Source organism: Protopterus annectens, chromosome 8.part0 (genome assembly GCF_019279795.1).
Source record: "Protopterus annectens isolate FY-2018-M chromosome 8.part0, PAN1.0, whole genome shotgun sequence".
In the NCBI taxonomy this organism is placed as follows: Eukaryota; Metazoa; Chordata; order Ceratodontiformes; family Protopteridae; genus Protopterus; species Protopterus annectens.
The window spans coordinates 337914633-337941663 of record NC_056741.1 but is presented as its reverse complement, the minus strand read 5'-3'; the positions used below and the strand labels follow the sequence as shown (position 1 = coordinate 337941663).

General features: G+C 38.5%; 1 protein-coding gene across 1 annotated transcript in view; it reads right to left on the bottom strand.

The window, feature by feature from the left end:
- Positions 1-24054, bottom strand: part of LOC122808227 (vomeronasal type-2 receptor 26-like) — a 28904-nt gene extending 4850 nt beyond the window's left edge. The window contains exons 1-2 of the mRNA XM_044079189.1: positions 24016-24054; positions 7846-7969 (exon numbers count right to left, since the gene is read on the bottom strand). Of these exons, the coding sequence (XP_043935124.1) occupies positions 7846-7969; positions 24016-24054 (163 nt within the window). The remainder of the gene's footprint in view (positions 1-7845; positions 7970-24015) is intronic.
- Between the last annotated feature and the right edge of the window lie 2977 nt (positions 24055-27031).

Sequence of the window (27031 nt, the reverse complement as noted above, 5' to 3'; positions counted from 1 at the left end):
TTGTTTCTCAGTCACAGCATATTATTTCAACAAGTGATATAATAACCAGCTAAGACACATCACCAGGTGTTTCGTACTCACAGGGATATATGACAGATATAGCCCTATACTAGTGTCCAAGGTGTGAACTTTGTTGTAATGCTTACATAAGCACCTTATACATCTCCACAACCCACTTAATATATTGAGGGTACTCATTGCTAGTGAGGTCTATGGGAGGGGCAGGCTAGGATGGTAGAAAATAATGTAAACTGCTAACATTAACTGCTCAGAGCCAAAAAGGAACAAACTTGGGTTTGGTTCCCAGCTAGAACCAGCCTTATATGGCCTCCATCTTTTTATCACTTTTAGTTTAACAAGGCTCTTCCTCTCAACCAACCAGAGATAATGAATATCTTCTAGACTAGTGATACCCTTGGGTGGACTGGCTATCAAGCAGGCTTCTGTAAAGAAATCACATTCTGCCTAATTCCTAAGCAGATAATGCACCCAGCTTTTACTTTACATGATTATGTCATCTTGGTATACAGTGATTTAAGGGGTATGTCTCATAATTACTGAAATGTTGCAGGGGTCAAATATAACCTAACAGAAGGACTGTGTAATGGAATAGTTCATTTAAATGGAAAAAGCCATCTTCTCTTTTTCTTACTCTGTAAATGCAGTTGTCACTACCAATCTATAGGTCCAGAGATATAAGATACCATCAGTTCCCAGTCTGTCAGTCTATTTGTGTATATCTGCTCAGCATAATCCAGGAACTTGCAGCCATGGGTTAGAGCAGCTACTTCCCTTTTCACTCTCCTGGCTGAACAGCTGCTTAAACTTAAACATGAGTCTAGGGAAGCAGTTGTCACAGCATTCAGATCCCATCGAGTTCTCATTGTGGAACTGATAAGTGGGAAAGGCAAACAGGGAGGTGAACTTTACGTTTAGAGACTGACTGGCAGTTAGTACTACTTTAGGGTTATGGAAGTGAGGGAAAGAGAGTTTAGGTTTAGGGAGTGATCATTGTGGAGGGGAGGGGTATTTTACATTTAGCTGGCTAAGAGTTAGGTATAAGGAGGGGGGATTAGGTTTAGGAAGTGATCGGGAGTTGGCTCAGAGTTAGGTTTTAGGGAGTGGAGGGGGTTTTACATTTAGGGAGTGATTAGTATTTAGCTCAGAGTTAGGTTTAGGGAGGGGAGGAGGTTTAGGGATGGGAGGGGGATTTTAGGCTTAGGGAGTGATTAGGAGTTGGCTCAGAGTTAGGTTTAGGGAGGGAGGGGTTAGGTTTAGGGGTGATCATGAGTTGACTCAGATTTAGGTTTAAGGAGGGGAAGGGGGCTTTTAGTTTTAAGGAGTGATCAGGAGTTGGTTCACAGTTAGGGTTAGGAGTGAATAGAAGCTGGAAGGTGGGTTATGTTTAGCGAGAGACAGGGAGTTGTTTTTAGGGTTAGGGTCAGAGTTCTGAGAGGGATAGCTAGCTTAGGAGTAGTGCACAGAAATTGGAGTAGTGGGAGCTAGGGCACTTACCATCACAAAATTAGTAGCTACAGGGAGGTGTGTCATGAGCTAATAGTACACAAGCACTTGTAGTAGATCCAGTATGAAATACATATTAATAAACATTTCATGTTACTAACTGCAAGACATATTAACATTGTCAGTTATGCAGATTTGCTCCTCTTATAATTAATGTCTGTTTATTGTTTTTTTTTTAATTACTGTTGGCAAATGGGTCCATTTAGCATCACTTGTCATGACAATCAAATAATAAATAAGTGAGTAAATTAGTTTTTTTTTAGTTTTCTGGAACTGCAGCTAACTTGGAAAGAAGCAAATTATTTGTGTGATATATTTAGGAATGTAGTCTATCATTAACTAAGAGTCATATTGGAAATAATACTCAGTTTTAGCATTGTGACAAAAATGATTGAAAAGTATTTAAGATAACTTACAAAATTATAAATGTTCAAGAAAATAAGACATACACTCAGAGATAAAGAGAACAGAATCTATTGGTCTACATAAAAGATATATAGTTGAAAAGATCACAAGATTTTTGAAGTTAGGATATGAGTAGTCCTATCTAAGTCAGAATATAAGGGTATCCTTTAGTTTAGACTTACAGCTGGGATTCATAGGCAAGTGCTGTACACCTGTACAGTGATTTTCAAGGAGTTTGCTGCAAAACAAGTTTCAAAGTTAAACAAAGAAGTATTAAACATTGAATAAGACTGGTATGAGCAAAAGACTTCATGAATAATATCTTGGGTTTCATGACAGAAACAGTAGTAGGCTGCTCTATGTCTCTCTATATAGCCTACAGTCTATTTTGAAGGACCAGTGTGCATGTGGTCATTTTATCACAATCAGACATGTCAGGTATATTCAATCAATTGTGTAGCTGCAATTAATGAATATGGACATTGATGGATTTTAATGATAGCAGTGTAAGGGTTTTTTATGTTTGAAATTTTCCAAAACAGGTAATGTTATTATTGGTTATTAAATATTGTTTCACTTCTAGATAGAAGATGTTCAAGACTATAAATTTCAAACACACTCATGCCAATTTACCTTTATTAAACAATATATATAATTTAAAAATATAAAGATGTAAAGCCAGAAGAACATGTGCATGTATGCATGGTCTTAAAAATGTATGTGGGTAGCCCACAATTTGAAAACAGTATAGGTCCGAAGGTATATTTAAGCTGCCACTGGCCAAAGTTAAAGTGTGAGAATTTGAGCTCAAGCCAAGATCAATTATTCCTCTCAACTGGTGAACATGTGAAAACATCATATTACACTAATGCATTGCATGGGGAAACCAGGCACTATCTATGCAAAGGTATCCTTGACAGTAGGCTAATGAACAGAGTGCATAAGGATGCAGAAGACTAGAGAGAACACTTGTAGTGGGAGGAACTGAGATAGTGCTCTGCCAACTAAATTGGTTGACCAGCTAAATCTCTAGTGGGAAGCATGTCTTGTAATGTCAGCAAGAAGTGATTGCATTTTGGTAGAGGCAACCTAAATAATGCAAAGAGCAAGAACTGGTGGGAGGAAATGAGGCATTAGAAAGAAGATGTTCCAAAGCACAATGACAGCTAGAAAGGGTGAGATAAAGAGACTAAGAAAGCATGAGCTGGATCAGAGAGTGGATTGCAAAACAGAATGGAGGCATTAAACCTGCTAGAAAAACAAACGAGACAGCAGAAAGAGAGAAACTCACCTAATCTTTACTACCTGGTATAGCACTGTAAACCATACATCCAACTATTCATCTTGCCTTGAAAGTAATTTTCATGTTGCTAAGTGGAGTGCAAATAACACTAAATGAGACAAGACATGAGGAACCTAGCAATGAAAAGTTAGGGCTTTCCAGCTCCTATATATCAGTCTTATCCAACTAGGTGTATATCAGGGAGGGGAGACTGTGAAAGCTGATTGTTCATGCTGTCAGGGTATTCAGAGACACCTGCAAGCCATTAACAGGTAACACTTCTCAGTGTTTGTCCTTGCATTGCTGATGGAGTGTGCGTGTCATCGTGTAGGTTCTTATACCAGGTTGACATTCCCTACATGGTGTGCAGATTTTGGTATTCAGGCATGCTAATGATTTAACACCTCATTTGCATACTCACAGTGCTCGCAGGGCTGATTTTGCACTATATACATGAAGGTAATGGTGAAGGCAGTGTCTTTGTATCATATGGGGGGACTGTTTAAAAACAGAGCTACATACCAGCAGAATAGCAAGACTTTGGGTGATTTGCTTTGTTTATACAGCACTGTATTGTCAAGTCATGAAGCTATTTCTTAAATACTGCTTTCATTTTGACAGTACAAGGGTGAAATGTAGTGATCGATGAAGAGTGGTTGCATGATTTTTATGTATTTATATTTATCTCTTACTTTTGGCATAGCCATTTTTAGATTTCTGTAATTATGCTACTGAATGCTACATGACAAATATAATTGAATTTTTATGTCATGCTTGCACACTTTTTAATGACAATGGTATTGTTAAGAATGAGGTCTGGGGTTATTATCTGTGTTAGCAGGGAAAGGAAAATGTGTTCCATTTGTGTATTTCTACTGGAATGGACTCCACAGCAGTGGAAAAGGACATCATAACAGTTTTTTGTTAACTATGTCATACTGTGTTGATAATTGCTAAATTGTTAATGCACAAATGTATTGCAATATTTAAACCTCTGTTATCTCTATAACATAGGGGTTATATAATCTGTGCTGGTTATTGAGTTGAAAATAGACTTCTTCTTATGTGCTTTGCTGGGATGGTTGTATTGGGATGGGACGGTAGTGTGTGGGGTGTGGTTGGCTGGGGTGATGGTGTGGGGTGTATTAGGGGATGAGGGTTAACTTGTGTATACTCATAGAATGGGTCTATATTATATTATTAAAAGTTGATTTCAGCGAACGCTCACATGAGCGAAAACACTGGAAATTTAACTTCTTATTGTGGGGGGCTGAGCCCCCCACAAACCCCCCCCCCGCTAACTATATATTCCAACTCCGAGATCACACTACAGTGAGGAAAGGGAAAATATCCCACTCCTCACTGTACCATGACCCACAAACACCCTTTCTATTTCCAGCATTTTCGCTCATGTGAGCGTTCACTGAAATCAACTTTTGATAATTTAATAGGGAACCTATAGAACATATACATGTGTCAGTTTGACAGTAATCAGTGCTATCACATTTTTATTTTATTTGCATTTTCCATACTTTTCTTATCATCAGTGGAGGTATACAGTGTATTGTGGCCATTGGGGTTGACCTTGTTTGATGCTATCAGAACACAACCATTACATGTTTAGATAAAGGTTGTGCTGTCTGTTAGGCATTAGCTTTGCTATTTATATGTGAATTGGATGTTGGGCTTTGACCTAGGTAGTAATTGTGTATGCTATCCTTTGCCTCTTAGCCACAGTCAGGGCATACTGTATACCCCTGCATCTGCCAGCACCATCTGCAGCTGATATTTCTCCCTAAGACTCCTCATCTGTACCTGCTGCTGCTGATGGCCCTACCTATGGCACTTGAAAATGTTGTCCTGCCCCTTGCTGTCCTTGATGGAGCTGTTTTCTGAGAATGATTTTGTACAGCATGGCACAGACTGTAAGTATTTCTGTACAGGTGCCTGGGCCATACTGCAGTGCACCTCTGGATGTGTCTAGATGCCAGAATGTTGATTTCAGAAAACCAAACACATGTTCTATGTTATTCCTTGTTTGAACATGGTCCACATTCATCCTTCTCTGTGGGGATCTGTGGGTTTCTCATGGGTGTTATGAGTTAGGGCCCCAGTTCATAGCCTGCATTCCCCACTAGATGCCTTTGAGAGATATCACCCTTAGCAAACCTGGTGTACAGCTCACAAGTGTGCATTACGTGTGAGTCATGGAAACTGCCTGGGATTACCCACACAGACATTGTAGATGATTCCTTTGGCATTATAGACAATCTGACAGTTTATGGAATGAAAACCTTTTCTATTGATGTACCTCCTTCCCTGTTCTCCTGGTGGGCCTTTTATTTCAATGTGTGTGCAATCTATGGCCTGCAACACTTCAGGGAAGTGTGGTATTGCATAGAATTCCTGCATGATTCTTGCTGTCTCCTCTCATGTTTGTGGGAAACAGATATGCTCACTTGTATGTTTGCATTTAAAAATTGATGACATATTCTAAAGGCAGAGGCTTGTGACACCCCTAATATATATCCCCTGTATGTCTCTGAAAATTATCAGTAGCTAGTACACATAGCGCTAAACATACCTCTGTTTCCACTGGGATGGGTTCTCCATGATTTCCTTGCGGCATGAGGTGGAGGCAGCAGAGGTTATATATTTCTTCCAGTGTCTCTACCCTATGTCTGTCAACAATTTATGCTTCATGCAGTCCTTGATAAGTTAAAAGGAGTCTAAATATCTTTCTTCTTCTTGCCTGAGGTCTGGCAGCAGCACCCTGATTTAAACCCTGCTGCGCATACAACATAATAATAGCAACAGTAACTCCTAACATGATTTTAAAGTGTATTCATGCCTGCATTTCAGAAGGCTTTGGTGTACATGTCATGGCAAAAGCGTACACTGACTGTACATGATTGCCTTATAGCTTCTTGAATAGCTCTGTCACGTTGGATAGTTTAATCAGAATGTGATTTGGCTCCTTATGATTTCATTAGCACATTCTACCATTTCCCATGGTTGCTCAGCTCTACATATTGTGTAGAGCTGCTTAATGAATACCAGGTCGTGCACTAGCATGCTGGTGGTACACAACAACATCAACACCATTGCAACACTTCGTGCAGCAGTTAATGAATCTCAGCCCATGTTTATTTAATTGTTTATTTCTTTATTTTAAGCTGTAGTTGTTTTCATAATTTTTACAAAATGGTTACCTACATTACAATCAAAAGTCTTTACTGTGAATCCTGCCTCATTGTTTGTAAGTCAGTGAAAAGCCTACATGCTGACACTTCAAATTATTGAAGCCAAACATTAAGGTGAGAGATGCATAAAACGCATGCAAAATAAGTAAGACATTCTAAGTAAGTAAATAAATAAATAAATAAAACATTCTGTTACTTAAGTCATAAGTTACTCTATAATAAATAAATAAACATTTACATGATCTCTGTTTCCCATGATACATAAATAAATATCTTTTTTACATGATCATATTATTTAGTGAATTTGCAGTGCATGAGAAGAAACTCCTATATCAACCTGAAGCAGAGACATGCAGTTTACCCACCTACTGTCTAACCCGCTATACCAATGAGTCACACTGTCTTACCCGCTATACCAGTGAGTCACACTGTCTTACCCGCTATACCAATGAGTCACACTGTCTTACCCGCTATATCAATGATTCACACTGTCTTACCGGCTATACCAATGAGTCACACTGTCTTACCCGCTATACCAATGAGTCACACTGTCTTACCCGCTATACCAATGAGTCACACTGTCTTACCCACTATACCAATGAGTCACACTGTCTTACCCGCTATACCAATGAGTCACACTGTCTTACCTGCTATACCAATGAGTCACACTGTCTTACCCGCTATACCAATGAGTCTCTGCAGCTTCTGCTGCTTCTGTCTTCTTACTTGTAATAATGCAGTCATTGTGTACCACTGCCTGATATTCTATTTCTTGGGTGTCTTTTGATGTTTATATTATGATAATTTGAAGAGTCAATGATTGGGCTCTTTGACAGTTTATGTGTGACAAGGCTAAATTCAATCTTAAAGTAAGTAACCTACAAAATTTCTCTCAGATCCCCTTTAATTTACTTTACCCTTCAGTGTTTTATTATTTAATTTACTAGGTATACGCCATGGCCACTGCATGGCCAATGGTATACAGCTAGTAGCACCTGATGGTGCAAACAGAGAGACAGAGAGAAAGATAGAGAGAAAGAAAGAAAATAAGATAAAAAGAGAAAGTCGGGGTGGGGGTAGACAGAAAGATGAATAAGGAGTTACCTTCACACTGAAGGTCAGAATTATCATATCAGAAAACATGAGTTTTCAGAATTTGGAAAAAAGTTGTTCTAAATTAAATGCATATCAAACCATGACAAAGAAATGCACTACCACAATGATGTGATCTAAATTGTCTGCCAAGTTAAAAAAATGGACCTGAATCTATGAATGATACCACAAATGTATTTTTACAGACATAAACTGTGAGTGAATTTATTTTTCCTGGGACAAAGGAAAAGATATACGTGCCAGTCTTATGTGTGTTCACAATGGGTCTTCTGTCTGTAATTTACTAAAATAAAGCAATAACATAAATCTGACATGTACCTGTTTGGTTAGAAATTGCTCCTTTTGAACATCTAATGCAGTCAAAGCAGCAAACAGGCTGTCCCTTCCGGTTTGCTTTTCTGTATCCTGTTGGGCAGATATCAGTACAAACTGAATGCTGAACCTGCAATACAGAAAGGATGCGGTGAAATAACATAGTTTTACATAACATTTATATATATATATATATATATATATATATATATATCCATCTATCTCTATCTCTATCTATAAATAGATATATAAATATATATACAGTACAGAGTGCCTTATAACTTACATTTGTTGCTTTTCCTACAGATATAGTTTTCTGTCCAGTGTACTGTACGTGCATGGGGATCACATACACATATTTACTTACCAACAAATAAACTTTTTCTAGAAATTAAAGAATTACAAAATGGAGTTTTTGGGGGAATTAGTTTTGTGTGCCATCTTGGTAACTGACTTTAGAAATATCTTCAGTGAATTATATCTACTACATTAGTTAGCGCATGACAAAATAAAAAATCTGTCACAAAGTAAAGATTAAAGAAGATGAGAAGGTAATGAAAATAAATCAAAGAAAAGCTGAAAAGTAAATCTAGTTTATCAATTAATTTTAAGTACAGAAACATAAAGGCATGTATCTTACAGCCACTATCATTATAGGTGAACATATGGCAGAAGCAGATGATAGCTTAAGAGCCTCATTTTATGGGAGCTAGGGAAACAAAAGATAACGCTCTTCCCCATCTAAAATAAAAGAACATAGCATTAGAGAACACACAAAACAGCAGTGAATCGCTGATGCAGGAAGTTGGAATACTCTCCCATTTGCTGGAGTAAGTTGAATTCTTGATGAATAATTTTATCGTCATCATTGCTTCCTATAAAAAAACGTTTTAGTGTATAGACAGCTGCTTGCTCGAATGACTGACCTGGCATCAGAGTGAATAATACATTTGTTCTAATTTCCTGTTGGATTGGTGTGAAATACACAGTGATATTTTGGTTAGCATTTCCAACTTGTATTGCAACATGCAAGGTTCAAAGCAGAGCAGCACCTCCTGCTGCCAGAAAGGACTTCCCTCATGATTACTGTTCATAGTTGGAACAGAACATTTTATGCTTATGGAAAAGAAAACAGATGTAACAGTAATAGCAGCTGGGGTACTGCTCTTATGAATGTAGTGTGCACTGTTTTTAATGCAGAGCCTCATAGGTATATACTAGGCAAATGACCACAAGGGCATTTTTAAGCCTAGACATTCATCCCAAATGTATCCAACAAGTTTGGTGACCTAGAGGTTATTTGTATGGGCATGCACGGTCAAACAGGTTGTTTCTATCCATTAGAGACATAGGTGACAGACCAGGGGTAAATTTCCAATTTCCCATCCACTGGTCCAGGTTATACTTGAACAGGCTCAGGGAAGAACTCTGCTTCATGTAGATGGAAAGTCTGTTCCAAAAGAAGGGTTACTCTCTAAGACACATACCTGCCCTCCGACATGTCCTGTTTCTGTTGCAAGTGGGGATTATGTCCCTGGATCAGATAGATCCGATGATATTTGTTTGCTGATATGCAAAAGGTCCATCAGAGTGGGATCCTGGGATGATTTGCATGACAGACATAGATCACCCCTCAACAGTCTGTAAGAGACAGAGTATAGCAATAGGGCTTTGAGGTATTCTATATAGGACATGTTGCTAACACCTGATACTCTTTTTGTGAGGAACCTCTGTGGACATTCCAGCTGTTGTGTGTTTCTGGTCAGGTAATACTGAAAGGAGCATTCTACTTTGATGGGTTTAATGAGGGATGAGTACAGTGGAATGATGACTTCTTTGGACCTAGATGCCATACCCTTGCTTATAAGATGAGCAACATAGAATGATTTTCTTACTACCTTAGACACATATTGGTCAAAAGCCAGGCTATTTTCTACATACATCCCCATATCCCTGACTGTTGGGTCTACTCTTAGGAGGGGATGTTATTAATGAGGTAGTTCCTGGGGCAGCCAACTTCCCAAAGGGTAATATTATGCATTTCTTGGCATTAAGTTCTAAACCATGTCTATGGCACTAGGTATTTGTCTGTATTAACCCTTCCTGGAGGATATTAATGTCTTGGGGGGATTCTATGACTGCTCCCAGTTTGTCATCATCTGCAAACCTGGTCAGCCAGCGGACCTTGATATTAGGCTTGACTTCTTAGAAGTAGATGCCAAACAGGATAGAACCCAGGACTGAGTCCTGAGGGACACTAGTGACAACTTCTTTCTGGAGGGGGAATCTCCTATCATAACTTCCTGGAGACTATCTGAAAGCCAGCTTCCAGTCCAGCATGTAACACAGAGTTTTATGCCAAACGTCATGAGTTGTTTTACAATGCCAGAGTGGGGTATTGTATCAAATCCCTTGGCCAGGTCAAGTTCACCAGGATGCACAGTTTTACCCTTGTCCATTGCCTTAGTGACTTTTTTGAAGAAGTCTACTAGACTGAGTAGGCATGCTCTTCCCTTGACAAAACTGATCTGGGTTGGAGCCAGTGTTTGGTGGTTTCCAGTCATTTTTATTTATTTTTATTTTATTTTACATTTGTTGACTGGGCTAGTCTAACTGGATATATGTCCATTTTCTGTAGAGGCCCAGGGAGATAAGCTCCAATAAAGAGATAATAGCAACATTCATACAATGGATAGTAAGACCAGAGATGCAAATTTTTACATATAGTATTGTACTGTACAATAAATAGTAAGACCAGGGTTGGACATAGTTACATATAGCATTGTACTGAGGTTACTAACATGTTTAAAGAAAGAAACAAGTAGATGTTTGTAGGGATATGTCTATACAGTTGATAGCTTGCTAAGCGAGTTTATACACTGTAGAGCTTACAGATAATATTTGCCGAGGTTCATGAAGGAAGGTAAACTGAAAACAGCAGTAGTGAGGTAAGCACGCAGTGAGCATAGCAGGATAGGATATTAGTCTGGGTTAGTGCATGAGCATATCCAGTGAGAATTAAGGTAAACTTTAAGTTGCTTTTTGAAAAGTACTGTTGAGGGAAGAGTTGAGAGTTCACTAGGAAGTAAGTTCCAGGTTTTCTCCACGATGTTGGAAAACAGTGAGTCTCCTGCCTTATTGTTGGATTTATGAATGGCTACAAGTAATTTTGTTGCAGAGTGTAGGGTTGTAAGATTTTTGTAGGAGGTGATAAGTCTAGTGAGTATTGGAGTATTGCTAGGATGATGAAGGATCTTGTGGGCAATAATAAGTTGGTGAAACTGAAGCTGATTATAATGTTCCAGCCAACCTAGCTGTTTTAGATTGTGACAATGGTGGGTTTGAAATGGGGAGCCTGTGGGAAATCTGGCAATATTGTTATAGGAGGTTGCCAGTTTGTTGAGGTTAGTTTTGGATAGATTGGTATAAATGGGTGAGGCATAGAGGAGGGTGGAGGTAAGATGGGTGTAGGCAATAGTAGTTCTAGCTGTTGGAGTAAGGAAAGGGTTTAATCCTATAGAGGGAGCCTAATTTTCTATTTACTGTTTTTATTGTAGAGTTAATGTGTGTGTCAAAGTTAAGGTTGTGGTCAACTGTAACTCCTAAGAGTTTTGGGGTTGGGTCAGGAGATATGACTGTATCATTATTCGAAGAAATTGTGAAGTTTATTGGGGGGGACTTTTGCATTGGAGTGAAGAGTAATAGTTTTGTTTTTTGGGGTTCAGGAGGAGGCAGCACTGTAGGAACCAGTTTTCCACTATATTAAATACTTTTTGGGTAAGGGAGTGGAGTTCAGATACAGAAGTAGCACAGCATATCAGTGTAAAGTCATCTGCATATTGTATGCAGGTAGCTTGAGGAATATTTTCATTAAGATCGTTGATAAATATTGAGAATAGAAGAAGGCCAAGAATAGATCCTTGAGGGATGCCAAGGGTAACAGGGAGATGTGTGGATAGATTGCTATCCCAGAGCACAGCCTGTTGCCTGCTTTCTAGGTAGGACTTAAACCAAAGTAGTGCTTGTGTGTCAAGGGAGAGGGATTTAAGTAAGTTTAAAAGTAGCTGATGGTTAACCATGTCGAAGGCTTTTGAGAGGTCAATAAACAGTGCTGAGGTTAGAGTATTGTTATTACAATTTTTGTTAATACAGTCAGAGAAGGATAAGAGGGCTGTGGTGGTGCTATGGAATGGTCTAAAGCCATGCTGACAGCTAGCTAGTAAATTATTTTGGAGTAGGTGATCTAGTAGTTGTCGGTGGATGAATTTTTTCCATGATTTTTGCTAAAGGAGAGAGTAAGGCTATTGGGCAATAGTTTGAGAGTTCTGTTGAGTTAACACACTTGTGTATTGGGATAATATGGAAAATTTTCCAGATAGAAGGGATGGTTCCTTCTGTAATGGTTCTGTTAATTAGGATGGAAATGGGATATGCTGTAACATTGGCTGCTAGTTGCAGATATTCAGCTGGAAGATAATCAGCTGAGGGGGTGCATGGTTTATGTTTATGAAGTAGGGTGCAGATGAGAGATGATGGGACAGGTTGTAAATGAAATGAGGGAGGTAAGCTTGTTGTGGCGGAAGGCAGGTTTGTGCTGACAGGGGGTAGGGAATTAGCTAGAGATTGGACACCTTAGGTAAAGAAAGTATTAAAGGCATTTGCAATGATCTTGGGGTTGTCGTGGGTGGTGCCTGATGGGGTTGGTGTTTTGGAGTGTCCTGGATGGAGGAGTCTATTGATTCCTGTCCAGAACATTTGAGGTTTATGTTGGTAAGTTGAAGTTGAGAGTAGAAGTTTTTTTTGTCAAGAAGTATTAATTTTTAGTAGCATTTGTCATCTGTCTAAATGTTTGATGGTCTGTTAGTCTTTTTGAAGATCTCCATTTGGCCCAGATTTTGTTTCTCTGTAGGATTTTGTACTTAGTCTCTTTTAACACTCATGGAGCAGTTTTAGTCTTATTTCTGATTGAGTGAATAGGGGCATGGATTTGTAGGAATTTGCTGCTGAAGTATAACACTGCTTCCTCTAGTTGGAGGTTTTTTAGGGGTGTCCAGTCACATGCCTTAAGTTCAGTTTGGAACTTTTCTAGGTTAAAATTTCTGTTAGTCCGGGTAGTTCTATATAAGGTTGGGTTGGGAATGTAGATCTTTTGCCTAATTATATAGATCAGTGAGTGATCACTAATGTCATCAGGAAGGGTACCCGCTTTATATGCAAGGGGATGACTATTTAATCAGAATCCAGTCTAAGGTGCTTTCTTTATTATTAGGTTTATGGATTCTGGTAGTGGTGGTAATAGTTTGTGAGAAACCATATAGGCTGATGTGAATGGTAGGGTTGGCTGAAGTACAGTTGTTCCAATCTATATTAAAGTCCCCCAGGACTATGGTTTCTTGACGGAAGGAAGGAGAAAGCCAGCTATGGATATTTTCAGGGTGGTACTGTTATTACCAGGAGGAAGGTAGGAGCATATTATGTAGATGGATTTGCAGACATTGATCTGGAGTTTAGAAATAAGGATTTCAGCATTACTGGATAAAGGTAGATGTGCATCTACTGAAGTAACTAGTAGCCTTGATTTGTTTATTATTGCTACCCCTACACCCTTTTTGGTTTTGCGGTCTAATCTCAAGATGTTATATCCTGGTGGGGTGATTTCATTGTCTAGTGTTGTCAGATTGAGCCAAGTTTCTGTTAGGCATAGGATATCGAATGAATGAACTTCTAAGAGAGCATGTAGGCTGGCAATTTTATTGTTTAAGCATTGTATGTTAAGATGGGCTATATAGAGTGAGTTAGGAGTTCTTATGGGGGTGGATGAAGTGGAGGGATGTGATCTAAGGGGGACTGTGGTGTCTTTGTTGTTAGGGCCAGGGTCGGGGTGTATGTCACCATGCAGCAACAGGTGTTGTTTAAGTCTATGTGTGAGCTGAAGGAATTTACGGAGTATGTTAGATGCTTTCCTAGCTTGGAGATGGGTAATGTGGGATAGTCTATGGTGCCAAGGTAGTAGGTAGATGGATGTAGGTGTTATGTTTATGCGGTCTAGGGTGGTTGCTTCAATTGGTAATGAAGTTTGCTTAATGGGGTGGTGAAATGTAGTATAGGTGAGGTGTTCATAGGTGGTTAGGACATAGGATATAGATAGAAAAGGTAGGAGTGCATATAAGGGTAATAGTTTAGTGTGTCTAGACATAGATACTATGGGTATTATAAGAGGAAAAAAGGATTATGTTTCTAAAAGGGTGGTAGTGATTTGTAAAGAGAAGGTTAGGAGAGAGGTTTCAAGTAGTATGCTAGTCCTGCAGTGATTAGCAAGGAGTAATTGGATAAGTAGTACTAGTCTAATGAGTAATAATATGTGATTGGAAGTACAGGGATGTGGTGTGGCTAATAAAGGTATAAGGGTAAGAGTACTGGGGTGGGTGAGAATTGGGGGAGGGTAGGTGAGCGGAGTGAGCTGTAGGCGAACGGAGCGGGATCTAACACAGACCGCAGCTCTGCGGAGTCAATCAGTGAGCCCGGTCAACACACAAAGGGTAAATGCAAGGTACTTTGATTTATCTAAGATACCAGCTTCCTTGCAATAAGTAGTATTCAGCTGCCTGAGTTCTGGTGTCTGGGAAAAATAAAGCTATCAGGGGGTAATCTAGAGGAAGCTTTGGCTAGTGCTGCGGTTCCCAGTGGAGCACTATAGGGTTTATTTGGTCACACAAAGGGCAAATATCAGTACAAAGTTGTGTAACCTTGAAACTTTTCAGTTCTTAGATAAAAAAAACACTGTAAAGCAGCTGTGGAGGTCTTAAGTGTGAACACAGAAGTCCCTAACTTTTTCCTTAAGGGGTGGACTGGCTATGGTGAAAGGCTTTGGTGATACCTGGAAAAAAGATACAAGGAGAGAGGGTGTTTAGGGATAACAATAATGAAGATAGCTACTGAAACCTTCAATGCAGTAACAGCGACTAACACAGGCACAATAAATATAACAAATACAGCAGACCATTTCATATTCTTGTAAGGGCCCAGATTATACAACACAATGCAGCAGTAGCAATGCGTACCTACATACATGCAACATAACCACTAGGAACTGTTTATCAAAACTGGCTAACATACGTGCACCTTAAACTATAGCTATCTGGACTAATCACAATTTTGGTACTAAAGTCAAATAGTTATAAAGCACATCCTGATCTAGAACCCCTTTGCTAACCCCTCCTGTTCCATGCAACTCAATTATAAGATAGAGCATTTTCAAGTGTAATATGCTTAGTCTCCCGCACTTTATCAAGCAGTTTGGTCACTTGGGTATTACAATTTATACAGGTAAGCCAAGCTCAAAACACATGCTTACATGAAAAAATAGACAAGGGCAATATCTTAAATTAACAACTACAGAGAAGTTATTTGGCATCCAATAAACAGTATTAGGCCATGCTTCTCAAAACACATGGTTGAGTGGATGTTTAAGAAAAAAAAGATTTTAATTACTGTCCCTCAGTTTCACAACAGATCCAGAGATATTCCTGCATGTAGGGCTGATTACCTATCTACAACGCTATCCAGTCTATGCCTTAGGGCAGTTAGCAACAACGCTATTTCACATGTGACATAAAGAACGCATTAGTCCTGTATGTCTTAATACACACTCTCCCACTATAGAGTTACCACAGAGCAAATATGCAACAGAAACAGCAGTTGTGTGAATGTTTACCCAGTAAGTAGCGTAAGCCAGAAATAATTACAGCACTACACAGTTAAGCATTTGGTAGATACTGAATAAGAACAGCAGTTTAGTTGTTAAGTTAAATACCAGTTTTGAGGTTTGAGTGAAACAACAGAGTCCTTACCACTGCCAACAGGTTCGCAAGCACTAGCAAATGAATGGCTATGGGGAAAATGGCATGAGGGATTCAGAGAATATGAAACTTTGCTTCCAAGAACCAGGTGACTATGGGTAACACAGGATTAATTGATATGCGCAATCAGGAGATAGAGCGCATATCTAACACAGACCGCGGTTCTGCAGAGTCAGTCAGTGAGTTCGGTCAACACACAAAGGGTAAATGCAAGGTACTCAGCTACCTAAGTTCTGGTGGCTGGAAAAAATAAAGCTATACTCTATCAGGGGTAATCTAGAGGAAGCTTTGGCTAGTGCTGCAGTTATCAGCGGAGCGCTATAGGGTTTAGTTGGTCACACAAAGGGCAAATATCAATACAAAGTTGTGTAACCTTGAAACTTTTCAGTTCTTAGATGAAATAAACACTGTAAAGCAGCCACAGAGGTCTTAAGTGTGTCCACAGAAGTCCCTAGCATTTTCCTTAAGGGGTGGGCTGGGTAGGGTGAAAGGCTTTAGTGATACCTTGAAACCTTTCAGTTCTTAGATGAAAAAAAAATTATAAAGCAGCCACGGAGGTCTTGATTGTGTCCACAGAAGTCCCTAGCATTTTCCTTAAGGGGTGGGCTGGGTAGGATGAAAGGCTTTAGTGATACCTTAAAACTTTTCAGTTCTTAGATGGAAAAAAAAACACTATAAAGCAGCCGCGGAGGTCTTAAGTGTGTCCACAGAAATCCCTAGCTCTTTCCTTAAGGGGTGGGCTGAGTAGGGTGAAAGGCTTTAGTGATACCTTGAAACCTTTTAGTTCTTAGATGAAAAAAAACATTGTAAAGCAGCCACGGAGGTCTTAAGTGTGTCCACAGAAGTCCCTAGCATTTTCCTTAAGGGGTGGGCTGGGTAGGGTGAAAGGCTTTAGTGATACCGCTGCCGACGGGTTCACGAGCACTAGCAAATGAATGGGTATGGGGAAAATCAGGAAATCAGTCATTATTAATCATTTCCATGATAATTTTTTCCATGCCTTTGCATATGAAACTAGTTAGACTAATGGATCTGTAGTTTCTAAGGTTCATAGAAGGCCCGCCCTTATGCAGAGGGATGACTGTTGCAGTTTTCCATCCATGTGGCAAGTGGCCTGACTGATTGCTGTGGTTAAACAGTGACTCCATTGGTCCTGATAGATTGTGTTTCATGCCATTTAGGATGCATCCTTGGATATTATTATGGTCCATCTATGTGGTGTTCCTGGCCTTGGAGAGGGGATTTAGGACCTGTTCCCTAGTGACGGTTGTTGATTATTTTCAATGGTATTTCCTGAGGGGTGATGGGGGGGTAAAATTGGAGCTGAATTTGTTGGCCAGTAGATTTGATATCTCTGTGTAGGTGGCTCCATTCACAACTAGCTCTACGCATTGTTGTGTACAGCCTTTGAAGTTACAGGCATAACAAAATGTGGCTGCCTTTGGCCTGGGAGGCTTTTGTACTTCAAAACCTCAAAATTGGCTTAGGTAGACATTATTGCCCTCAGAGTTGTTTTTTTTAAAGATTTATCCTACTGGCCATCATGTTACCTGACTTTTGCTACAACTTTCTTCCTCCTATAGCTTATTGATATTTGGATTCCACCAGGGATGCTTGTCTTTCGAGTTTGTTCTGAGTTTATTTCTGGTAGGCGCAGCTGTCTCTATACATTTATTAACATGATTGTCTAGAGCATCTGTCAACAATTCTGCATAGGGAACTGTGTTTTCAGTGTTGGGGGAACATGACATTTTGTCAGGTTGTCACTTAATAATAGGAAGTTTGCCTTAGAATAGTTTCTAAATGCTACAGGGTTAGCTGGGGTCACAGGTTTTATTTTTATTTCAAAGGAGAAAGCTTTATGGTCTAACCTTACCAGACACGTCTTTATGCAGGTTGGGGGTGAGGGGGTAGCATTATCTTACATTAGTGAGGACTAGATCCAGTATGCTTGGACATCTAGTGAGTCAGTGTATTGTCTTGTCCAGAGTGTTAGGGTTTACAAAGTCTAGGAATCTCTGACCTACGATTCCCATTTGGTGTAGCATAACTGCTCTATGTTGCCACTTTATTCAGGTACATTGTGAATGCCCAATATCCTAGCCTTCTTTGATTAGAAACGTACAGTACTACAAAGCTGAGGTGTCAAACTGACATACAAAATATGGCATAATTTTCTAGTCCATAATTAGTTGCACTATGCTCATTGTGAATGAACAAGTAGTCTGTGCCTTTCAGGGCATGCAGGGTGATATCATAATGAACAGGTTTTGTTTGTCTGTCCTATAGCTAGCCAAATACTACACTAAATGGCAACAGTACGAGTCTTAAATGACAAGAACATGTTAATTATAACATGGATGGAAATAAAAATATATTAGTATATGGTACCATATTGGTGTGGGGTGCTATTCTAAAAGACTAGACAATCCCTTTATCACTTCCTTAATATTTATAGGAGACAAATTTCAATACCACCTTTCTATGTGACAGGAAATAATCACAGACAAATGGAGTTTGCAAACAATATGTCAGGATTATGTAACAGAGTTTATTTAGAAATCACAACTACAGATTTTTCTGCAGATACTACTAGCAAGTGCAAACATTAGAGTTATTGGATTAGTTATTTTTAACACTTTTATTCAATTATTACTTAAGACATTGGCAAACATACCTTTATATAAAAGAAAACAAACCATGCTAACATGCTCAATAATAAACATTATTCATCACATAGGTTCTTTTAAACAATTATCATAAATCCAACATTATGTAAATTGAACAATTCCTGCCGTACCTTAAACCTCACTCCTCCTTCAAAACATTATTCTACATGTATTGCTCCTACAATTTCCTTGTCATCCACAATGATTCTTTGACTGTTAGTAGGGAACTGACAGCCCTCTTAGCTAGTATAGCTTGTACTAGTGTTAGGAATTATTTTTCACAAATCACCTATAGAAAGGATAGTCAGGTCACTGTGAATGAAAAGATTTTTGGGGTAATTACCTACATGGAAAAATGTCCTGTTTTAAAAAATGGAAATGTGTAGAGCATCCAAGCCTAGTTTTGGGCACACTTGTTCAGACAGGGTGGTGTGCATTTGTCAAGATCAGGGAAGATAATTTTTGCAGCAGGTATTTTGTAATATTTGACAAATACTAAGCAGGATTTTTGCCAGGTCGAAAGTTTAACAGTTCACAGATAGCAGCATTTGATGCATCTCTGATGGTTGTTAATGCTAGGAGCATTAATAATATTTTTTTTTTATTGGAAAATGTACTATGTTCCCACAAGATTGATGTTGTTATTGTTTGTGAAACATGCTTAAAGAACAATGACTGGAAACCAGTTATGTCAGGGTATAAATGTTTTACTGTAACACAGTCTAACAAAAAAATCAGGTGGAGGTGTTATGATAGGGATTAAAGATAGCTATGAGACTTGTGATTATTGCATGTTCAATGATAACCCCAATACTATAGACTGTGTAACTGTGACAATAAAGACAACCCTGGAACATATAACAATTGTTGGAGTGTATTGTTGGAGTGTATAGACCACCAAAATATAGTGCAGATGACCTAGAGGAAGTCATACATTTCTTACATGAAACACAGGAGGGAAGAATAATATTAGCTGGGGACTTAAATTTACCAGAAACACACTGGAACAATATTGATTCAACAATGTTAGTGAGGAAATTATTCACAATGTATATTCAGGAACAACAATTGCTTCCGATTGTAAATAAACTACCAGGGGACAGAACATACTGGACATTGTTTGTGTTCCTAAAGAAATTACTGTTACTTCAAGTCAGGTATTACCATCACTGATGTACAGTGATCATGGTGTTATAAAGGTTAATTTGATGCTAAATAATTCTGCCAAACTGAAATCTAAACCAATGCGCAGAAGGTTAATTACAGATTATATGGAAGCAAAACAGTCAGTATGTAAAACTAACTGGAGTGAGGTGTTCAGTGGAAAAACTGCACATAGAATGTGGAAAGTTTTGAAAGAGAAATTGTTTTGAGTGCAAAAAAATAAAAAAAGTTAACATCAAGATCTAGGCATACATCAGGGAGATATATTTCTAAGAACAAGATAACTGATTAAAACAAGAGACAAAAGAATATAAGAAATGAAAGAAAGGTTGAACTACAACTTTGAAAATTGAAATAAACAAGCTGGACAAACAGATTAAGCACAGTGTGAGATAAGATCAAAAAACATTTGAAGAAAATGTATATAACGATATTGAGCATACTATGAAACCTTTTTATAGGTACATAAGATGTGGAAGGAGTTAAGACACACAAATTGATAAACTGTGTGCAGATTCTAAAAGTTATTATCAAACACAACAGATTATAGATATATTTACAAAATCTTATGCAAAACAGTTTGGCTCCACAAAAGGGGTAATAAGTTGTCCTAGTGACATCCAGGTAACCCCAGATACTGGAATCAAATGTGATTATATTGAAAAAAGAACTGCACAAACTGGAACCAAACAAAGCACAGGGAGGAGATGGAATTAGTAACAATGACCTGAGAACACTTCAGCAAGAATGTATGGTACCATTATATATATTATTCACTAGGTCATATAAATATGGGGAGATGCCTCAAGATTGGAGACATGCGCTTATTAAGCCTGTTTTTAAGGGAAAAGGGAGTAGGACAAACCCAGAGTCGTATAGACCCTTAAGTCTACTTTGATGTTGTGGAAAAATAATGGAGAAAGTAATTTTGGATAAGTTATTGTCAGAACTGGATAGCTTGGGACTTGAAACCTTATATCAGCATGCATATATTGAAAACAGATCTATTACCACCTGTAACATGATGTTCTATAGCAATATAATAACAGCTATGAATGAAAAATTGTGCTGTGATGTAATTTATATAGATTTAACTTTAGCATTTGACAAGGTCATAAACAAAACAATGATCAATAAATTAATACAACTAGATATTGATGTACTCTTGATAAGATGGATAGCTGCATGGCTTACAAATAGGACATAGGTTCATAGGTTCATAGGTTCATACTAGGCTATCTGCCCTAGGGCATTTATAAGCCTAGCCAGAATGTGTTTGGCTTTCGCCACCCATTTTAAATTTATTTTGACATGGCAAGTATCATACAGCAACTGGACAGGTAAAATCCTTGGTTATAGTCAGGGTGTCCCACAGGGCTCTGTCCTAGGTCCTTACTTGTTTAGACTGTATCTTTCAGACCTAACTTTTTCATGTGAGGTGTTCTACTGTCTATATGCAGATGAATTGAAATTGGGTAAACTCATTACATGTGCTACAGAAAAGGCATGTCTGCAAAATAACTTGACTAAATTGACCATTTGGGCACAGGAGAATAATATGCTGATAAATTCATCAAAAACTAAGCATATGAGATTTGGGAGACATAAAGTGAAAGGTGAATATTTAATACAGCACACAGTGATTGAAACTGTAGACTCATTTAAGGACTTCGGTATATGGGTATATTCAGCTGTGAGTTTTTCTAATCATATCAACCGATTGGTTAATGATAGTTATAGAACTATAGGTTGCATAAAAAAATTAATAAAGTCTAGGAACTCAAAAATGATGAAGGCATTGTTTGTTAGTTACATTAGACTCAAACTTGAGTATGGAATAACAATATTTAAACCCTGTAAGAAAACAAGCATGAGTAAACTGGAAAGAGTGCAGTGCAAATATACCAAGGGTATCCATGGATGTGAAAATTTAAGTTATTATGAAAGACTAAAATATTTGAACTTGTAAAGTGTCTCGTAGATATCTACGAGGAGATCTTATTCAAGTATATAGGGCATTTAGAGACAACTACCTCTGGGAATGTTTGGGGTTATCAAAAAGTACTAGAGAATCGTCACATAACCTATGTAGAAGATTCTATAGGAATGAGAAGTGTACTAATTGGTTCTCTGACAGAGTAGATGATGCATGGAACAGACTACCAAATTACATTAAGCCAAGTACTAGTTTATATATTTTTAAGAACAGCCTGGACACATTATGGGAACAAGTGTTATAGTATATTGGCGAGCGAGAATGGCTTTTAATGCCCATGGTTGAAATATTTGTATGGATGGATGCATTTATTTTCTATGTAATTTGCTCCTTCCTTTTTCTTAAGATCCTACTTTCAGTTCTCTTATTACTTCCACAATAGTCACTACTTCAAATATTTCTTCTTCTTCTTCCGGCTTTTCCCACTTAAGGGTCGCCACAGCAGATCACCTGTCTGCTCATGATTGGCAGTGGAGTTTTACGGTGTCAAGTTGCCAACCCGGCGCCCAACCTTACACAGAAGGCACACACACTCACGCACTCACACCTAGGGCCAATTTAGAGTGTCCAATCCACCTACAGCATGTCTTTGGGATGTGGGAGGAAACCAGAGCACCTGGAGGAAACCCACACAACCACAGGGAGGACATGCAGACCCCGCACAGAAGGCACCGAGGATCGAACAGGAGAACCTCTTGCTATGAGGTGGCAATGCTAACCGCTGCACCATTGCGGCCACCCTCACTACTTCAAATACAGTTGGTTTAAATTTTGATTCCCATTTTCTAGTAATTGCTTTTCTAGCAGCCACTAAAATTAAATTTAACAAGGATGTACTATGTCTAGGCAATTCAGATCCTGTATCCCAGCTCAAAAAATAATTTCCTTAGTTACACCCATTTGCTCACTCCAAGGATTTTTTAAAGTCTGCCAACTCATTACATTCCCAAAACATATATTTTCAGTTACATCTTTTTTCCCCATCACATCTCCTACATATGCCATCTACCTGAGGAAAATTTCTTTGGAGTCTGCTTGGGGTATAAAGTTACCTATGCAATCACTTCCAAGCAAAACATTTAAATCTTCTAGACTTTGTAGCAAAGTTGGCAGCCATGTATATATCATCCCATTGCTGTTATTGGATTAGTTATTAATAAAAACATCTGGGTGCCATCAGGTAAAAAGGTTCAATTGTTTTTTGTTTGTTTTTTTTTTTACCCTGACTGATTTTAGTTTCAGAGAAGGAAAAATCCTCATGACCAGTTCTATATTCATCAGACCTGAGTACAGAATCATTTAGGATGGTGACTGTAAAGGCTCCACCTCCTTTCTTAGAACAAGACTCTTAACATGGCAGCTACCTTTCTCTATATCCCATTAACGACACCCCAGAGAAAGTACGACTGACTCCAAATGGGCCAGCATCACTTTATTTTGGACTGTCCACAGCTCTTAGCATTTTTACCAACTGTTCACCTCACTTGTACATCTCAGAAGGCAAAACATAACAATCTTTCCTTTTGAGGTAAGGTAGTCATAAAACAAAGACAAGAACATTGTTGACACATAGTATAAACCAGTCGATTTTCATGAATTCAAGAAATTAAATGACTCTCTCAACAATAGTAATATTTGTAGGGGCAAGCATAGACTCAGCAGTTGTGAATATTTTCCCCACTCAGGACAAGCAAACAGAAATTCAGTCATATTTAAGGGTATTCTGACCACAGAAAGACATCATAGGAATACATTTTCTGAGTTCCTCTGGAGTATTTTTCTATTGCATTATTCTACTAGCTTTCAGGATTACCCAGGAGAAAGGCACACCATTTTAGAAATCTCTGGAACCAAGATACAGATCCACTGGTTTGGATGATTCTAATTTCTCAGAATGTAAAGGATGAATTCCAGTGGTTGATAAATATGACACACTTATCCATTGCATTGACCTTAATTCCACCATCCAAAGTTCAGTATCTAATACAAGCTTATTCAGAGTATGCTTAGAGGACCCTGTTATGCAAGAGAGTGCTTTAGTGTTGAATCAGGACATACAGTCTTAACGATAAAGATTCCTTCCTTTCAACATGAAGGACATGAAATCAGATTATTAAATCTTTGACACCTTTTGTCATATTGATACAGACAAAGCTACAGTAACAAACTCAAACCTTAACATATACCTTCCCTTTATTTCCACTGATTCTGAAGGTACTGCTCAAAGCAAAACAAGCAAGGTCAGTCTAATCTTCATAGCTCTGTCTTTACTTGGACAGCCATGGCACTCTCCATTTATAATTAGCACCACTGTTCTGCTATCATCTCTGCCTGTGTGAAAGTCCTTACTGACACCACATTAGACCAAGGTATTGCATCCAGATCACAAAATTTCTTTTCTACCCAAGTCTTAAACATCTTAAAGGAAACCAGGAGACAGAATATAAGAGAATCTTATTTAAAAAGTGGAAAGAGCTTGATAGCTTACCTGCTGCAAAACATCTGAATCCTTTACATTGTCCAGCATCGATACTTTTTTACAATTTAAAACAATTTATTTGACCCAGATTTGGCTTTTTCCATCAGTCAATGTTGTCAATGCAGTTTTCATTTATGTTCCAGTCTTTCTACAGATAGCAGTAGAACCCACTGTTAAAGACCTTCTCAACTGAGTTTTTTTCACTGAAGACCACAAAAAAGATATCACCCCCCCCCATCTTACTGTTTGATCTTAATGCTGAAGATGTTAATTTTATCCTCCTATGAATCTGCATATGTAGCAGATATAAAATGTTTTTCGTACAAGATACTTTGTTGTTAACTTTGTTGGGGTAGGGGGTTGCTCTAATGGTTGAGCTGTTTACCTTACAGACACAAAGTGCAGGTTTGATTCGTAGGTGAGATAATTGGATAGGCTTAAAATGGCATAGAAAAGCAATTAGCCTAACACTAAACTATGAACTTATAGTAAAAAAAGTAGATAGTGCTTCAGCCTCAGAGATTCAGAATACAGAATTCAAATCTGTTTTATGCAGGTATAAACTGGCATACCCACTGGATATAAGCATCTCTATAAAGTGGCAACAAGGGAACATTGTTTGATAAAGTGAAATGCTCAGAGTCACACATTAGGCAAACAGAGGTAGAAGAAATCAAATCCTGTACCATAACTACAGGGAGCAGCTCATTAGCAGCTAACAACCTTAATCCTTTGTACTTCAAGAAATTATAACATGATATACCAAACAACAAGTACAATGTACAGTGCTTTTTTCAAAATTTTGATTATTAAACTTTCAGGGCTTTAGAACAGTTGTATGAACTCACCCTGACAACTCTAATTTAGTTGGTGAAGTTGGAAGAGTCTCATGGTGGGATTTTCTGTTTTTAGGCATTGTAAAACAACAACTGTAAACAGTAGGCTGTGATATGAGAAACTATGTTTAAATCCCACCACCTCCTACTTGTTCTGTGTTGTGCTCCTAGCTACCCTTGTAAATGAAAATTAATAGTTAACTGTTGTTACTTGGCTACTGGAAAGACACCTTGAAAAGAAAGTCATATAATAATACAAGAGAAAATATGACATATCAGGCAAGTTATATGTGAAAACATCCATCCATCCTCAACCCCTTTTTCCCATTTTGCACATGGGGTCAGGGTGTCACTTCAGCAGTGACAATCATCTGGGGCCAAGGTTTACAGTACCAGGTGGTAAGCACTGCCACAGTATTTTATTTGTACCACTCACTCGCACATACACTCTCACCTATGGCCAATTTAGAGTATCTAATCCACATACTGCATGTTTTTGGAATGTGGTAGGAAACTAGAACACCCAGAGGAAACCCACATGACCACAGAGAAGACATGCAGACTTTGCGCAGAAGGCACCCCAGGCCAGAATCAAACCAGAGAACCTCTTGCTGTGAGGTGACAACACTAACTACTGCACCACCACAGCCATCCATATATGTGAAGATGGTTACAGAGATATAGTGAATGAAAGAGGAAATTACTGCACATAGCAACTAAAATGAAGACTTTGCATAATTGCATTATACAAGTTGTGGGATCAATAGATTGATCACATATGAATGGGGTTTGCAAAAATGGGAAAGAGAGGCAGTGGCACCTCATGCCCTCCATGGGCAGAGATTTGCACAGCAATAACTTATGCAAGACAATGTTGCAGCTGTTTTTTTTCTGATGGCCTCAGTCAAGGAGTAGGAATGCATATAGAAATCTCAGAAGGTATCAGTTAGCAGGCCCAGGCACAATAACAGATCCAACAATCCAGCAAAGGAAAGAAGACAGTAAAGATGGGAACAAAAAAGTGCCTAAGCAATGGTGTGCAAGAAAAGGTAGTATTCCCTAATATACTCCGAGGCTAACTTTATCAGCAGTGATGAGCAAAGGTATGCTACGGAAAAATTTGGAGCCAAGGGAAGGATGAAGCAGATGTGAAGAATGGACCAATGGCAGCACAGCACTGGACAGCAAGTCATGTCATCAACCATTGAGTCTATGGGGAAATATTTTGATAAACTCCTTGCAACTCTCACCCACTACATAAGAGGTAGGCTAATGCAGCTAACTAAGGAGATGGAAGAACTAATGAATGAAGGGGTGTAAGAGAGGTAGCATGGTTGGTAGCACATGAAGGAAATTTGTAGGAGTGGCAAAGCCCAGAAAGAGGCACATCTAGGTACATAGTAGGCACTCCATTGTGATACTAAACTCCTAGGGATTCATATCCCTCTTTCTCTTAAACAGGAAGTAGGGATGCAAAAGTGCATTGGCTTATCTGTTTTCATTGATAAAAAAGAGAAACATACACTTTTGTGAGGACAGCAATATCAAAGAGAAGGATGTGGGAGTCAGTCTGAATGAACTAGTGAGGAGATCTTGGATGCATAACAGTTTTGCCAAAACTAATATAATTTGATTTGTCATTTGCCTATTTTATTGTCATGGTGATAAGAACACATCAACCAAAATTATTCTCTTGATAAAAAAAATAGTTTATAATAAGGAAGGTCCTGCATTATGATGGAGCATGGAGTGACCAGATTATGATCAGAAGTTCAAGAATTCAAAGTAATTAAGAAACTACAGTGGGTTTTGACATGTGACGATGTGTGATTTGAATGAATTATACAGTCTAATAATCTTAATAAGAAGCCAGGAGAATGGACACCCCCACAGAAGAAAAGTGCCTGCTGCATTTCTGGACATCAGCATCAGCCTCTGTTATTTACCTTTTATGAATGCTGGGATTAGAGTTTTAGTTGTCAATCAAATCGCCATGCCTTCTACATTTTTCACTACCATATAGTACTCATTATTACAATTGAAGAGACAGTGGGGGGTGACTTGTTTTGGCATGTAATTGTCTCACACCGCTGCAGCAGGTCATCACCCACACAACAGAGAAGGCATTGTACTGAATGATCCATCTGGTAAGGGCTGAGTAGAGTGGTACTAGTACTTCACTGGATCTG